This window comes from Pygoscelis adeliae, unplaced genomic scaffold (assembly GCF_000699105.1).
Source record: "Pygoscelis adeliae isolate BGI_AS28 unplaced genomic scaffold, ASM69910v1 Scaffold485, whole genome shotgun sequence".
NCBI lineage: Eukaryota > Metazoa > Chordata > Aves > Sphenisciformes > Spheniscidae > Pygoscelis > Pygoscelis adeliae.
The window spans coordinates 995,583-1,010,646 of record NW_008824803.1 but is presented as its reverse complement, the minus strand read 5'-3'; the positions used below and the strand labels follow the sequence as shown (position 1 = coordinate 1,010,646).

The 15,064-nt window shown below is 37.5% G+C and overlaps 1 protein-coding gene across 2 annotated transcripts in view; it reads left to right on the top strand.

Annotated features, from left to right (window-relative positions):
• The window catches only part of STAG1 (stromal antigen 1), a 162,779-nt gene that overhangs the window by 68,072 nt on the left and 79,643 nt on the right, over window positions 1-15,064 (top strand). For both annotated transcript variants that reach the window (XM_009323998.1, XM_009323997.1), the window contains exons 6-8: window positions 5,751-5,955; window positions 8,955-9,106; window positions 13,490-13,563. In XM_009323998.1, the coding sequence (XP_009322273.1) occupies window positions 5,751-5,955; window positions 8,955-9,106; window positions 13,490-13,563 (431 nt within the window). The remainder of the gene's footprint in view (window positions 1-5,750; window positions 5,956-8,954; window positions 9,107-13,489; window positions 13,564-15,064) is intronic.

Sequence of the window (15,064 nt, the reverse complement as noted above, 5' to 3'; positions counted from 1 at the left end):
AAAGTATTTCTCAAAAAACCCTTTTCAAAAACTGCCAAAGTTTTTTCTCAAAGGAGAAAAAAAACTTTTATGCAGAGCATGACTGCACATATAAGCGACGTATCTCAAATAATTAGTTACTAGTACATAAGCTTTCTTTCTGCATTGCCTAAAACTTTTCAGAACTTTTACAGTTCTAACAGAAAGTTTCCATTCTAGCTTCTGGCTTAACACCTGAATCGATTTGTGAAAGAATTTGTGGATTTTTAACATAAAAGCATGAAATTGTTAGTCTTAGACCACAACCCAGTGAATATTTTGAAACCTGGAATAAATTCATACACTGTTAGCAGTGGAAAACATTTTAGAATTTAGTGCAGTTTTCTACCGATGTTCGTATATCAAATGATCACAGCATAGTAAGTTTATAATTGTTATATGACCTATTTCATATTATGTCATATGACCTATGTTAATATTCCTAGTCATACTATTTCAGATTGGTCTGTGCCTAGCAGGATGTCATAGTCACAAAAAAGACCTGCCAAAATATAAGCTTTTAGAATAAGAGCAGCTTACACTACTGTTCAGGGTAAAACACATAATGAAACAAACAAACAAACAAAATCTTTCTTGGTCTTCAGCAGATTGTAAAATTGCAATTGTGATTGGCATAGCATTAGTACACTTTTTTGCCCTGTTTAGTGTCCACCAATTAAAGATTCAAAACAACAATCATTTGTTTCTGGGAGAGCTGTTGGTAGCAGACACCATTTGCCAGTGACAGTCCTTTGACTAAAGGCAACACAAGCTAAATTCGGCAGATCTGTATGATCCTTCCCAACCTTTCTTTTCTTGCTGGAGAAAGGAGAAGAGAACCCAGGCAGATCTACTTGCCTTCTTTCAGCAGTGCAATTGTCTGTGCTCCCTGACTCCGTGCAGACCAACTAGACTCCTTCCTTGATCCTGTCCTGCCACTGGATTTCTTTATTTTTTGTAAGTCTATAGTAAGCAGTGAAAGAAAGGGAGCCAGAAGGAGACGAGCAGTGGTGGCTGGGCCAAGTGGTCATCTATTTTCTCAGTAAAGCACCACCATTTTCTGTATAGCTGGGAACAGCCCTCAGTTCTTCATTCTAAATATCACTGTTGCCATTTCACGTATAATACCTCTTCCAGTACCCCAGGACTCCCGAATCCTAATGTCCATCCCCCCCATGTCATCCTGAGACAAAGCAGTTGCCTAGAGCTGTTGCCACCAGAACATTTCCCTTGCCCTGCTGTCCTCTCATGCCCCTAAATCCCATGTCAGTCTATGAGAAGGTAATACTCAGACTGTGTTGGGAGTGAAGGAGACTGAGACTCAAAGTTGGTGACGCTCTTGTCAAAATAATTAGGACAGTCTATCAGCCCAACCTACCTTCACTGTCATCTTTAGATTGCCATTTTCAGATGGAGACCATCCCCTTGTTAGTATATTTTCCTCCCTGTATCAAAATGTACCTAAAATGCCAGGTCTGTTGTATCAGATTAGGGTTGAAAGGGGCTAGTGCTCAGTGGTACATGTGTGTAGGTGGTATAAAGTCCGTGTTGTCATATTTGTGACATGATAAATCATTTCTACAAGTCCAGAGCTAATACGAAAAAAAGTACAAGTGTAGTATTAGCTAGGGGAAAATCTTGCATTATCTATTCATTAATACAGTATACTGCCCAGAAAATATCTTAATCTCCATTGAAGATATTCAGATTTGCTGCTTTCTTTACTTTTTCAAGATCATCGCGTTGTCTGGTCAGTGCTGCAGTAATCAGGTGGCTGCTGGTCCTAATTTCTGCATTTATGGCAGGGATTGAAGCATTGATTTTCCTCATCATGAGAGGAGGAACACTTGTGCAGGACTTAAATGATGGAAATAACTTTGGTCATTGCTACCACAAGTTCAGTTTGAGACAGGGAATTCCACCAACATCCATCTGCTGCGCTATTTGGGTGCTTGGCTTATGAGTACAGGCATTTTGTAGATGAATTCCCTCTTAATTCTTGTGCTAGAGTTAGCAGGTGAACAAAAACTTGTTTTGGTTTGAGTTTTCTAACCATTGGACCATCAAGTATCACATGTCAATGTCACTGATGTATCACATTTTTATTGGTATTCGAGAAGAAGAGATCCAATAAAGTGGCTTTATTGTAAATTTATTCTTCCCATTTCAGCCAGATGAGATGTTCTTGGTGCAGTCTTCACATGCTTTTTGAAAGGACTGTCTAATATGTAATTGTACATTAAAAATACATCATATAAATGTGAGTAGTTACAGCACTGGAGATTTTGAGGATCTATTCCAAAAAATTATATATACATAAGCATGTATTATGTACGTAAGTTCACATGCAGAGTTCCCACAGGTACTGTGCAGGCAAGGACTTAGTCTGGAAATTATTTGTGAAAATAAGGTGTAAGCAGGGAGAAGAAACAGTCTGGGGTGTTCATATGGAGTTACTGTCAGAAAAACATTGAGGAGAAAGCTTTAGCATTTTAATTTCAGTCCTAAATCTAAATAAATATGAGACTAATGCAGGGCTTGTATTTACATGGCAAGACATTGTACCTTGCTGAAATTCACTAGCAAGAGCATTAAGCATAAACAGACGAAGAACACATCGAAACACATGGCACAACTAATGATACTGCTACGTATTTTAGACTGTGTTTATCTGGGTTTCTGCTACATAATGCTTTGGTCTGATTTACAGAAGTTCTGAGGACTCACAGCAACAATTGAACATGCTAGGAGATAATCTTTATGCCAGGAGCTTTACAACCCTGTGAATTGTTGGGGTTTTTTTAAAACCAAAGTTCCTATTTCTCTCAAATCGGACATTCAAAGTTAGAAGTAAAAATATTGCTCGTTAAGATAATGTCATTCAGCATTGCAATGAATGAGACAGTAAGGTCATTAAGACTGCCTTGTAATTCTGTCTTTTTCTAACATTTGGGCACTTGTCTTTGCAATTGTAATCATTATTTTAGTATGATTGAAATGTGTGTGATTTGGTTAAATTTGATGGACGGGGTTTTTTGCTGCAGGGGAATATCATTTATGAATTTTAGGTAAAAAGGTTATTTGATTACAGCTCCTCTGTGCTTATGTTACTGGCTTTAAATGGTTCAGTCTGGGCGATAAGACACGTCCTGAGAGAACAGAAGTGCTTGTTCTTCACAAAAACACAGCATAAATATGTACAAATGGATTTAACTTTGATACTGCTGACTTATCTTGGGGAAGAGATTCAGGATGGAGCATTATTGCCTTGATGTTTTGGATAATCTGGAATTGGCTTACAAATCAGGTGACCAGAGAGATTATATTTAGTCTTTTTCATTGAAGGGGGAAAAAAGCATTTTCTAGTTTGGGGGGGGCTGCTGGTCCTAATTTCTGCATTTATGGCAGGGATTGAAGCATTGATTTTCCTCATCATGAGAGGAGGAACACTTGTGCAGGACTTAAATGATGGAAATAACTTTGGTCATTGCTACCACAAGTTCAGTTTGAGACAGGGAATTCCACCAACATCCATCTGCTGCGCTATTTGGGTGCTTGGCTTATGAGTACAGGCATTTTGTAGATGAATTCCCTCTTAATTCTTGTGCTAGAGTTAGCAGGTGAACAAAAACTTGTTTTGGTTTGAGTTTTCTAACCATTGGACCATCAAGTATCACATGTCAATGTCACTGATGTATCACATTTTTATTGGTATTCGAGAAGAAGAGATCCAATAAAGTGGCTTTATTGTAAATTTATTCTTCCCATTTCAGCCAGATGAGATGTTCTTGGTGCAGTCTTCACATGCTTTTTGAAAGGACTGTCTAATATGTAATTGTACATTAAAAATACATCATATAAATGTGAGTAGTTACAGCACTGGAGATTTTGAGGATCTATTCCAAAAAATTATATATACATAAGCATGTATTATGTACGTAAGTTCACATGCAGAGTTCCCACAGGTACTGTGCAGGCAAGGACTTAGTCTGGAAATTATTTGTGAAAATAAGGTGTAAGCAGGGAGAAGAAACAGTCTGGGGTGTTCATATGGAGTTACTGTCAGAAAAACATTGAGGAGAAAGCTTTAGCATTTTAATTTCAGTCCTAAATCTAAATAAATATGAGACTAATGCAGGGCTTGTATTTACATGGCAAGACATTGTACCTTGCTGAAATTCACTAGCAAGAGCATTAAGCATAAACAGACGAAGAACACATCGAAACACATGGCACAACTAATGATACTGCTACGTATTTTAGACTGTGTTTATCTGGGTTTCTGCTACATAATGCTTTGGTCTGATTTACAGAAGTTCTGAGGACTCACAGCAACAATTGAACATGCTAGGAGATAATCTTTATGCCAGGAGCTTTACAACCCTGTGAATTGTTGGGGTTTTTTTAAAACCAAAGTTCCTATTTCTCTCAAATCGGACATTCAAAGTTAGAAGTAAAAATATTGCTCGTTAAGATAATGTCATTCAGCATTGCAATGAATGAGACAGTAAGGTCATTAAGACTGCCTTGTAATTCTGTCTTTTTCTAACATTTGGGCACTTGTCTTTGCAATTGTAATCATTATTTTAGTATGATTGAAATGTGTGTGATTTGGTTAAATTTGATGGACGGGGTTTTTTGCTGCAGGGGAATATCATTTATGAATTTTAGGTAAAAAGGTTATTTGATTACAGCTCCTCTGTGCTTATGTTACTGGCTTTAAATGGTTCAGTCTGGGCGATAAGACACGTCCTGAGAGAACAGAAGTGCTTGTTCTTCACAAAAACACAGCATAAATATGTACAAATGGATTTAACTTTGATACTGCTGACTTATCTTGGGGAAGAGATTCAGGATGGAGCATTATTGCCTTGATGTTTTGGATAATCTGGAATTGGCTTACAAATCAGGTGACCAGAGAGATTATATTTAGTCTTTTTCATTGAAGGGGGAAAAAAGCATTTTCTAGTTTGGGGGGGGGGGGGGGGGGTTTGGGGGGGGGGGGGGCAGTGTCACTGAAATGCAATATTGCTTGAAGTGAGAATAGTAAGAGCAGACTTGGAGAGGAGTTAAACTTAAATGAACTGAGTGTTCACATGCCTACTCCAATCTTGCAATAATCTTTGGAAGATGGGATGTATGAAACTGTCTGGGGTATATGAATCTGTAGTAAAATTTCCATTACTTCTATCAGAAGGCAGGTTTTACCACTAGAAAAAAGGTAAGTTTATAAGATCAAAAAAGGGCAATGTTTACTTTCTGATAAGATCTCAATTGTAAACTTGAGTAAAGCAAAGTTTGTGGGGAGGAGCAGTCAATTGATAAGAATATTACCATGGAGTTGAAGTGGGAATGGAGAATAACAGAAACCTTCAATCACACAAGCCTTTTTTTAGGTTTTGACCTGAAATACTTTGAAATATTCCTTTCTCATCCTTTCCCCCCACTTCCTAACCCAGGACACAAGGAAAAGAATTGAGTCTTGATGCATATTTTGGACTATACAGAGCTAATACCATAAGTCAAGACCAGTTATAATGAAGTCTTTGAAAAAGTGGTTTTATGCCAACAAACTTCTTTGTTTATTGAAGACTAATGTGTTGTTTTTATTTGTTATTCTCCAGTGGCTTGAATTAGCTTAGAAACTTAGACCATGATGGCTACAACAACATTAAAATAAATTAAATGGGGAGACTTCTAATACTTAATATTTTCATTTTCGTGTTCTTCAGGACAGTGGTGATTATCCACTTACCATGCCTGGGCCACAGTGGAAGAAGTTTCGATCCAACTTCTGCGAGTTCATCGGAGTGCTCATTCGACAATGTCAGTATAGCATCATTTATGATGAATACATGATGGACACAGTGATCTCTCTTCTGACTGGTTTGTCAGATTCCCAGGTCCGGGCTTTCAGGCACACCAGTACATTAGCTGGTAAGTAAGCTAGCACAGAGAAGAGTGTTTTCAAAGGAGTTGCTACTATTTAGCCAGTTTGAGAATTACTCCTAATTTTGGTTGAGGTGGAATTTGACCAGTACTGAGAACTCTGGAAAGCTTGATCAAATCCAGGTACCGTATATGGTATCACTATACTTAAAATACACCTTTTCGTTTGGAAAGGAGTATGCTGAGGCGCTTAATCTGAGATTCATGTCATACCCAGGGGCCTCCAGTGAATCCTGTGAATCAAAAGTGGCATGCTTATGTCTTGTATTTTGTTATTAGTTGTTTGTTTGTTGTATAGAATGTCTTCATAATTTTGTATTTTAAAGTACAAATTTATTCTAAATAAGTGTCAAGAAAATTGTATTATCAAAGAATTTCAGTCCACTGAAAAAGAAAATCTGTGCCTTCACTCTTGAGAAGCGTTAGGTTTGGGAGCACTTGGCCATCGTTGTAGGTCTCACTGTCTTCTACCTCCAACACAGCTGCCTACATCTAAGGAAAGCGCTGGGTATATCATTAAGATAGAAATAAGCTTTTGTAGAGTGTATTTCATCAGACCTGTATAAGATGTCTCCTGTAAGATGGATGAATTGCTCTCTAGAAGTAGCTATTTTTCTCCAATTATAAAGCAATACTAGGGTGGCTAGCTTGGATGTAGGTGTCTAAAGCTAGTTATGTCAGGTGATATCTTTCTGCTCATCTGCTGTGCTGAAATACATTTTCTTGGAAGATTCTTCTCCCTAGACCGTTCATAGATCATGCCAAATATTTGAAGCCTTTATAGGAGACATTTGTCATAATCTGAATATTTCTACTGCCAATATTGGTTCCTGATTTAGTTAGTCTTTCTGTAATCAGTCTCTTACAATTTTGTTCAGGTTTCCAAGTGTGCTACCCAGTGTCCAACAAATTCAATCAGAATTTGTTTAAAATGTCATCTCTTGCTATGAATCTAAGTAAGAGACAGATTTCCAATGATATTGAAAAACCAACTCCAGATTTGATTGGAGTTTGATTTTAAAATTGAAACTCAAAACCTTCAACTTGCAGTGGCTGAACTCTTTTGGAAACCTATCCCCTTGCATTCTTCACTTTACTCAGTAATGGGATGGTAAAAACATGAATTACGCAGGCGTAAGTTTCCAGGTTTAGAGTTTGCCTCTAGAAATCCAGTATTCGAAGGTGAACACTATTTGAGCTGCAGATAACCTCCTGGAGGTCTGTGCCTATTATTTAAACTGAGATGGAAACTGTATTCCTTTCCAGCTGATATTGACTATCTTCAATTCCAGGTGATATTGATTTGCTATTTGCTTAGATTGTTGTTGATTGTTTTATAGAAGGTAGGTCATGGAGTGAGAATAATCGTGTATGCAGTCTGGTCTCTTATTTTGATTGGTTCATCTTTGTGTGGGACAGATGTTTGAGAGGTTTGATTGAAAAGACAGGAAACAGCACCGTATATTAGAGGCGTTACCCAAGACCTGTGCTATGTGGAAGAAATATTTGCTATCATTTGGCATGGATTATGTAGCTAGAAACTTCAAGCAAGGACAAGCAAATGTGAAGGCCAAGGTTCATCACAACTAGCTTCAGTTATTTAAGCTACTGCTGGCTTCTTGCATTAGATGTATATGTATCTAGTGCTTACATTAGGAATAGGAGCTGCTGAAGATCATTTCCCAGTGATAATACATGCCATTTATTTATTTATTTAAACACACCTGAGAGCTTTGTTTTGATTCTGCACATTTCCTTGAAGCTAGTTTTTGCACATTTCATTATGTTGCTATCCTGCAGAGCAGAGGTCAGCATGATGCCATGGAGCTCAGTCTTGATAAAGATTATGAAAATCTACTCGTGGAATTTCATCTATTCATGAAGGAGTGTTTCTGTGGTCTTTGTTTTCAATTTTCCTTTGTGCTAGCCAATTTGAATGAGAAATGATTCACTATAGCAAGAAACTGAGGCAAGAGGTACATGTGGGTGCTTCTAGAGTTACCAGCTTTGAGCAATAGCAAGATAAGACAGAGTTACCATAAGAGTAGCTTCACTTCTCCATTTGTATAGTTGCTTTTCTACCTTGAAGACAATGCTGCATATTTAGCCGGAGATAATGTGATAGTTTGTGATATGCCATGTAACCACACAGAACGTGGGAAAGACCTTTATTAATGTTTTTGTATACATAAATTAAGACAGAAAAATATACATGAACAATATTATATCCAAATGAAATAGTACATGAAAATGCATATATATATGGGGTACATAAAGTTCTAATGGTATTTTTGTACAACTACACACTTGACTTTATATCAGTGACAGACTTACTTTCAGAGAAACAGTGCTGTGGTCCCTTGTAAACTGAGTAATCCTCAATAGCTATTGGTTAAGAGTTACCTTTATAGAATCATAGAATCATTAAGGTTGGAAGAGACCTCCAAGATCATCGAGTCCAACCGTCAACCGCCATGAGCCGCCAGCTTCTCCAGGAGAATGCTGTGGGAGACGGTGTCAAAGGCCTTACTGAAGTCCAGGTAGACCACATCCACAGCCTTTCCCTTGTCCACTAGGCGGGTCACCTGGTCATAGAAGGAGATGGAGGCATCTATAGTGATGAGTATGGAGGCATCTATAATGATACTTAATGATTCTTAGTAGAGAAATGTATGTAACTCCACAGTAACTGGCTTCATGGTGTACACTGATCCTGCAGATTCTCATGCTTGCTCACTGACCTTATGCACTCAGAACATGAATAATTTTCTGGAGAGGGCCTGGAGCTCAATGCGGTGTATATACACTCTTTTCTGATCTTTAGATGAGCCAAGTGGCCTGAGTATTGCTTGGGTGGGAAGTGCCTTTCCGGATGGCTTTGTGTCAGGGTCAAGTTGGTTATTTTCTGTGAGTATGGATCTGCTGAGGCAATATTTTTTAACTCTGACTACAGGTAAAGAGTCATACTCTGTCTTCTGCCTTTGCAGCTATGAAGCTTATGACTGCTCTTGTGAATGTTGCCTTAAACCTGAGCATTCATCAGGATAATACACAGAGGCAGTACGAAGCTGAGAGAAACAAAATGATTGGCAAAAGAGCTAACGAAAGATTGGAGCTGCTGCTTCAGAAAAGAAAAGAGGCAAGTGAAAGATGAATTTTTTTTCTTCCTGGTTCATGTGCATTCCCTCCAACAGAAAGTCCAGGGTGGTTTGTGACTTCGGTACTGTAGTGAGAAGCAAGAGAATAGTACTGCAGTTGTGTTTGTGTGATCTCAAGAATATTACTTGGGCTGCATTTTTAAATCTTGTATTAACACATTCAGTTGAGTTTGTGTGCTGTTCTTCACGCACGGAATAATTCCTACCTCAGGCTTGTGTATATAACCAGGCAGGAAGAAAGTTAGTGTCAAGTTTTAACTGTTTTGGTTCTGCAAAAAGATTTTGAAAAGAGGATCACATGTTGTCCCTCACTGCACTGCCCGTTTCTCCCTTTGATGACTGCAATTATTACATAGTGTCTCATTAGTACTTCTTTTTGTAGCTACTTTCAAGAAACACTGGAGTGGGGGCTATAGCACCTGGTCTCAGGGAGAAGAAGCTAGGGAGACATTAAAGTCGCTTTTAGTAAGTACCAGTCTGGCATTAGGTGAGCAAAATCATTAGAAGGGTGCTGTAATCATCCCTAAATAAAGTATTATATACCAGGAAATTCAGTTTTAGAGTTGTACTTAAAAGAAATTTAAAGATGACAAGTAGAAAATGAATACATATACACCCAAACAGCCATAATCTGTAAAGATGCCATGTAAAACTCGTAAGATTGAAAGTATAAATGACTTAAATTTAAATATACTATTTTTAATATATTAGTTTTGAATATATTTCCTGCACCACTGTTGTACTCCGTGGCAAATTAAGGATGTCTGGGTGCACCTGTATGCACCTTGGATTCTTTTAGGTATAACTTTGACTCAGAATTGCTTGACTTTATAGTCTTTGTCTGGGGATAATTACAATTACGTATTTTTATTTTTATTTTACCCCTACAGTCCGTAAGACAATTTTATTTGGCTTTCATAATTCTTAAAAATCATGCATCAAGGTGAAAAGCAAGAACAGTCTCTCCTGCCCAAACTGCAAGGGAAACATTTTAAATTAAATATTAAATTCAATGTCAGCCTTAAAGCATTTTAAAAAGCAGAATTGCTTTGTCAAAATAGCTGGAGCACAGTTTCTATTCCAGATTTGTTGATTGTTGCTTTGAATTTCCAGAGAAGGACAAAGTCACTAATTACATTGATTAACTTGATTTAGTATCTCTGTGTCTACGGATGTCGTCTATACTCATTCCTTCAGCTGTTCTTTTCAATGTCTTTTGGAGATGCAGTATATAATTGCTCTGGGGAGGCTTTGAAGCAATGATGCCCAGGCTAGCACGGGGCTGTGAAACCCTGAAAGAATGAGCATTGGGCAAACCTCAACTTTTTATATGTATGTTCAGTCTCTCTCATATCACTACTCACTATAACTAATAAAAATGTTGCATAGGAGTAAGCCAGAGAGGAGTGATGGTGATTGAGTATGTCCTCAGAGACATGGTGTTAAGCATAGTAGAGGGCCCTGTATAGAAGAGATTTATTAGGATTAGATGGCATAATGGCTCTGTGTAAGAATTCCTAACATAATGCTGTATATTTCCCGTGTTTAAATATGCTGAATTTACAATAGTGTTCTGTGCTGGCACTTTCTTAGTTGATTATTTTGATGCAGTGCCATCATAATAAACCCTCATAAGCACATACATGGGCATGTGTTTATCTTCATGAAGTTACATAGGGACAGTTGGCAAGCTAAGTGTGGCAAATTAATCTGTAGTAGAAGAGATGGAACACACTCTCTGAAGTGTTTCATTCTCATGTCATCTTCTGCGTGCCTAGTGTGAGAGCAGTGCGTGAAGGTCTGTTCTCATCAACGAGATTTTCAACTAAACTGGATGATTTATGTAACAATCTGCCACACAATAGAGGAAGTTGTGTTTAGTTGCTGCCAGTAGTAATTCAAATTTTGTGCTTGTCATACATGTCTTTTTGAGCTTCTCAAAGTGCTAGCAGAGTCAACAAGAGAATGTTTCCCTTATTGCTACTTAGGTTTAAGGGGGGGAGTGTTAAATCACTTTTGCATTGGTAAGAGTAGGAATCATGAGACACAAATGCTCTCTCAAGATGCTTGAAGTTAAGCACTCAAATTCAAGTACGTGATCTAGAAAAGCTGAAAGCGTAAAAAGCAATTGGTTTTGGAGAAAATTTGTATTTTTCAAAGAATTGTTAATTCATGACTGAATCTAAAATACATTTGAGAATTGTATCTTTTAAATGTTAGCACACAAAAGTAAAAGGGATCTCACATGGACCTACTGAATCTCTGATTATCCTTCTATACCAGCTCTGCCCCAGCACCTGGATGCCTGTACCAGTTACATAGCTGATAACTTACCATGCTTATAGTGAGCTGTAAATTCCGTGCAGAAAAAGAGGGAGGAAGCCATCCGTGCTGTCCCCTCATCTATGCCGCTTAGTCTTGTATGGTGCTGCTCCATTTCGCACTCAAAGAAATGTCAAAGTACACTTTTCTTCAGTATCTTAACCTTCTCATGGCTCATACAGTTCAGTTTTTCCTACTTTTCTTCTGTGGTGTGTTTTTTATATTAACAATTCATACCGAGAGTTGTCCAGGAGCTTCCCCTTTCCCTTTCAGGGCCTCCGTGGTTTTTTAGAAGGCCTCCTGAGACTTCGTGGTTCATTCCCATCCTCATTTTACTCCACAGTCTGTGCTAGGTTGTCTCTAGCCCCATGTTTCTGTGGATATTTGCCTGCCTGTAGCCTGTGAAGTCAACCAAGGAGTACTTAGAAATTCACGCTCCGTTTTGGGTTATGTATTCTTCAACAAGCATTTAGTTTGTCCATATTTGGGTTGAGCTGATGCTGAAAGTAGTGCTTCTCCCAGAAGCCATGTACACAAAACAAGCATATTTAGACCAGCCCTTTGGTATACACAGAGCTGGTGTGCACCCAAATTTTCCCTTTCTACATAATCCTTTTACTATGAAATTAATTTCTTTGGCAGGTGTTTGACAATTTAGTCAGGAACCCGCAATGCCTCGGTTTCCCCATATGCAAAATGGAGACAGTACCTCTTACATTTTTAGGGAACTGAGAGACTTCATTTACTGAATTTTGCAAGCTACTTTAGATCTTATCTGGAAGATACCGTAGAAATATTTACAAACATGGCTTGAAAAATGTATACCCCTAGGTGAAAGTGTTTATGAGATCATGCTATGCAGGAAGTCAAAACAGCTGATCATAATTCTGCCTCTGGCTTTAAGGTGTTTTATCTGTTAAATATATATCTCCATAATTATACAGGCTTTATTATTTTATGCATATATGCACGCTGTACTAGCAAGACTCTGTTGTGGTTTTCATACTGAAAATGTGAAAAAAAATTTACATTCACACATGTTGTGGTATTCTGCTTTGACATTTTGACATTAAGAAACACCTTGATGGAAGAATAATGGCTTTGAGTGTAGTAGCAGTTCTGCTCCAAAAGCTGATTGTATAAAATTGGCGTCATCTTATTTAACAAAGCTGCATTTTGGTGTAATTAAGTCATACTTAAGTAAGTAATTTAGTTTAGTACAAAAGCTGATAGTATGAGAATGCTTTAATTGATTCCAATATGTTCCTTTAGGATGTGTTAACATATTCATTGACACATAGTAAGCTTTCCATAGTATTTACAAACTGTGCTCATATTACACAGGAAATATTAAGTTTTTCAAAAAAACACTCTTATTTATAAAAACACGCTCATAACACCTTTTTCATTTGGGTTTGGTTTGTTTTTTTGCAATCTAAGGCCTGGATGTCAGGTGTGCTCTGATGCTGAATGTTAAGCACCCATGCTCTGATTCTGGAAAGCTTCCTGGTTCAGAAACTCGGTTATCATGGGCACTGAAGTTAGAGCAACTGACACTCATACTTAAGATTGAGAACATCTCTAAGTACTTTCCTTAAATGGGACATTGAATTTTTCAGAGGGGATTCCTGATATGTAACCAGCTTCATTTCTGCAGCTGTCATTCACTCCCAGTTCTATCTGTTTAACTATGACTACAGAATTGCTGACATTACTGAACACATAGTCTCTACTTGTCTAAATTTCAGTAGCAAAAAAATGGTGATGACCACTTCAAAAGACTAATTTGAAACTAAATTAATTGATGTTTGTAGAGAGTTAACTTTCTTCCGTTAAGGCATTGTGCATATATGTATGTATATATATGTATGTTTATGCACACAATATAGGCATGTGCTGGAAAAGTAGAAAACGGTGAATCTACTAATACCTTTAATTAAGTGCTCTTCCATGATCTTCTAATGTTTCCCAATAAGGAATTGTAGAATGTCAAATTATAATAAGCAGTGATCTTTTATTTATTTTTGTTTTGTTTTTTGCAGCTACAAGAAAACCAAGATGAAATCGAAAATATGATGAACTCTATTTTTAAGGGTATATTTGTTCATAGATACCGGTAAGAAAATGCATGCTACAGTAGGCTCTGCTAACAAAGTATAATCATAAATAACGTCAAGGGCAGTTTCTGTGTCGATTTTTCTTCTGATGAAATTCTAGATACCACAAAAGCAGTATCAAAACCACTGATGTTATGGAAGAAAATCTAAGTGTAACCCCTGTTAATTACACAATAGAGCCGGCCACACAACTTTATTTTAATTCAGTGAAACAATTTCAAGGAGTTGTGGGAGACATGGAATTTGAATCTTTGTCTTTTAAAAAGAAAAGTTGTCCAAGGTGGGAGCACAAACATGATATATCTTAAGAATAATCAAATGATTACTACATATCATAAGAGGGCAGTTTTGGTTGTCGGGTACCTCTACTCTGCATTTCCTTTTGTGCGTCTTAAGTGTAAACAGCAAATTTCTGATGTTTCCACCATATATGCTTTAGCCACAACTTCAACTTTATTGTAGGCTTTTTCCTCCTTAAATTACATAAGAGTGATCAAAAGCCTTAATTGCAGTTAACATGTATTTTTTGTTTGTTAATTGTTTTGGATGTTTGTACCAAGAACATTAAAAAGTTATTGTGGTGTTAGCACATCACAAAGGTCTTTTTTAATAGTTAATATGCTATGTCTTGTGAATACAAAACCACAGCAGGTTAGATATTCATGTGCGTGTGTGAATGTGCACATACATGCATTTCTATTTACTTTAGAATTGCACAAACCAGTAGATTTGGACTGGTGCATGCTATTTTGGAGTATGGTTTATCAGAGAGCGGTAGTCTTTTAAAATAGATTTAGGGTTGTTTTGCTTCACAAGATACCTCAGATCATCTGCAGCATCTTGGTGAAACCAGCTCTTTAAATGTTAATTGACTTACTGAAGTCAAAAGATAAAATTCAAGGATACTAAACTATGCAATTAACCTTTCAGATTTAAGTTTTGGTTTAAAACTTTATCGTTTATGAAATCTTTTAGACAAATGGCAGAAAAAAAGAAAGGGTGTATGAGAAGAGGGTTAGAAGGTGAAGAGGAACCCACAGTTCAGGTGGGCAGAGGGATTATTGTAATTATGGAGAAAACCATGCAGGAAACCTGGAAGGGGCCTGTGCTAAGAAATACATGAGTGTGAACAACACAGTGGAGTTGGAGCATGTCTCTTCAGTACCAAAGCATGATACTTGAAAGAAAGTTTATAGCAGTACTTGGGAGCATCTCTCCAAGGAGATCAGAGGTAGCAGCAAAAAGGGTCTCTTAAGACAGGGGATCTAAGTATAGTGATTGCTCACAAAAGAACCTCTTTTCCTGCATGCATATGTCACACTTCTCTTTTTCTTCAGACCTTGTATCCTTATTCTGTCCCACACACCTGTGAGACAACTTCATTTGCTATCCATTTGTTTCTTCCCTCCTGAGGAAGTCGTGAAGGAGGGATGGTGAACTGAGAGGGTCTGAAAGTTCTGAGAGGAAATGGATGGGTATACAGAGTCAACAGGTAAATTA